At 45.2% G+C, this 2,500-nt stretch overlaps 1 protein-coding gene across 1 annotated transcript in view; it reads left to right on the top strand.

The window, feature by feature from the left end:
* pepd (peptidase D) overlaps window positions 1-2,500 on the top strand; it is a 23,946-nt gene that overhangs the window by 18,380 nt on the left and 3,066 nt on the right. The window contains exons 14-15 of the mRNA XM_063192907.1: window positions 1-100; window positions 475-666. The exon at window positions 1-100 is cut by the window's left edge and continues 23 nt beyond it. Coding sequence (XP_063048977.1) covers window positions 1-100; window positions 475-666 — 292 coding nt within the window. The remainder of the gene's footprint in view (window positions 101-474; window positions 667-2,500) is intronic.

Raw genomic sequence — 2,500 nt, 5'->3', positions numbered from 1 at the left:
GGATGAGATGATGAAAGTCCATCTGGGTTCCGTCTTCATGCCACACGGACTCGGACACCTGCTGGGCATCGACGTACACGACGTGGGGGGATACCCTGAGGTACAGCTGTGTGTGTGTGTGTGTGTGTCTGTCTGTCTGTCTGTCTGTCTGTCTGTGCGCGCATACTCGCGCGAGTGTGTGAGTGTGTGTGTGCTCTACAGCGTATACAGCGTATTCAGGAGCCCGGTCTGCGTTCCCTGCGTATGGGTCGTCTGGTTCTAACGTGTGTGTGTGTGTGTGTGTGTGTGTGTGTGTGTGTGTGTGTGTGCGCGCGAGAGTGTGTGTGTGCTCTACAGCGTATTCAAGAGCCGGTTCTGCGTTCTCTGCGTATGGGTCGCCTGGTTCTAACGTGTGTGTGTGTGTGTGTGTGTGTGTGTGTGTGTGTGTGTGTGTGTGTGTGTGTGTGTGTGTGTGTGTGTGTGTGTGTTCTACAGGGTATCGAGCGTATCCAGGAGTCTGGTCTGCGTTCTCTGCGTATGGGTCGTCTGGTTCAGGAGCGGATGGTTCTCACAGTGGAGCCCGGCATCTACTTCATCAACCACCTATTGGACCAGGCCTTAGCCAATCCCGCGCAGAGCTGCTTCCTGGTCAACGACGTCCTGGCTCGCTTCAGAGGATTCGGAGGGGTCAGTGGAGAACACACACACACACACACACACACACACACACACACACACACACATATATGAAGAGTTTTGTTTTGTTGCAGAATGACATATAAACGCCATTTTTGACTTTTTTAAAGGTGNCCTATTATGCTATTTANAATAACTTTCATTGTTAATATTTTTGCTTTACTGTAGTTAGTGGAGTTAATTTTGAATGATCACTTGTTTTCATGTCCATTATTTTTTATCATTGTGTACATGCACCCTACGCCGCCTGTTTGAAACGCGTGGAAGTGCAGAATGTTAGACCCTTCAACATTCTGAAATCTCGACGCAGCATGGAGCGTTTCATCAAGCATTCTATTACTAATATTACGTCAGCAGCACAGCTGTTTTTGTCCTGGAATCCAACCCTGTAGCCTATGTCTAAAGTTGACAGCCAAATAGTTCACCCAATGTCCACAATTAATCTGAAAAGGACGCATCATAAGTCCCACGTTGTTATTTGTGCACCTTGCTGTGTAATTTGCTGAAACCCAGTCCCTATCCAATGCGAGTCTTCCGTGCATGGGCTTCAGTTTGATTTCAAAATCGCTTGGGACAATTAGGCTGCCATTAATCTAAGAAAGGGTTGAAAGTGCTGGGTACAGGCTATTGCTTCCGATTTGAGGTTTCATGAAATAATACGCATATTGCATATGATGCGTAATAACGCGATTGTGACCATATTTGAAAAAAAAAAAAAAACTAATAGCCATCTGCGCTGTCTTGTTTATTTCTGATATCCTGCGCTGAAGAATCTTTATCTCAAACATTATTAACGCAACAGTAGGGGCCTGATTGGTTAACCCGCTGTCTAGCCTTGCATACTGTAGCCCTAAAGTTGAAGTTATCAGCCAAGTTTACTGCTCGCAAACAGACAAGTGTCGCGCTGGTCTAGGTGGGAGAAGTCTAGATCTGCTGTTGACAGGTGGAAATTTGAAGACACAAAGAATGTTCTGGGATTGAAATCGGATCACATTCCCTTGTTAATGACAAGTTAACCTTCACAAAATAGGCTATCCAATAAGCTAATCATCTGCAATTGCTGTACACAGTTCAAAGGATAGGCATATTTATTCAGCGAAGTTGTGGACATTTTCTTCGCTCCCGCGGCAGCCCCCATCTGGCTGTCAAAGACGCAGTCCGAAATTGAAAGAGTGCGCCCAGTAAGACAAGGGCACGACTTGTCGGACTCAAACCTATCAATTCAACGTCTGTCAGTGATATCGTGACACCCTATTTGTGATATGAAGTCCGTGTTCAAATTCGTCTTGTGGTCTATTTGCAAGCCAGACTGAATAGGCTACTGAGCGCACGCGTTGTTGGCTTTTAAAAATGAGTTCCTGTTTGCTCGTTGTCTGTAGGCGTAATGCACAATGGTGATAGGCTATGCTTCATAAAAATACATTTCAAGGTATTTTCAGGTGAATGGTTTCATTTTAGTAACTGCATTTCTATTTAGTCCCCGGCAAAAATGATGCGCCCACTGGATTGGAAGCGCAATGGGCAGTCCTCGATGGATTGGTTTCATACTGGGTCTTATAATAACGCCTAGGCCTAGTCTCGGTTTCGTGGTTTTTTTGTTCGCATTTATCGACAGGACAGGATTTTTTTTATATAACAATAGGCCCTATCCGTTTCAGTTTCATTATTTTCGGCATGCCGCCCGACGACTCGACCAGTTTTAAACGACGTCAAGCCAATATCCACGTTGCTCTTGCAGATATGATGAACAAAACTGCGTTGCATTTTAATTACTGAATTGTAGCCTACGCATAGCCTACACTAACTGGCTAATCCTTGCCAACAT

The sequence above is a fragment of the Engraulis encrasicolus genome, unplaced genomic scaffold (assembly GCF_034702125.1).
Source record: "Engraulis encrasicolus isolate BLACKSEA-1 unplaced genomic scaffold, IST_EnEncr_1.0 scaffold_26_np1212, whole genome shotgun sequence".
In the NCBI taxonomy this organism is placed as follows: domain Eukaryota; kingdom Metazoa; phylum Chordata; class Actinopteri; order Clupeiformes; family Engraulidae; genus Engraulis; species Engraulis encrasicolus.
Note: the sequence above shows the minus strand (reverse complement) of the source record. Positions and strands in the feature narration are given on the sequence as shown.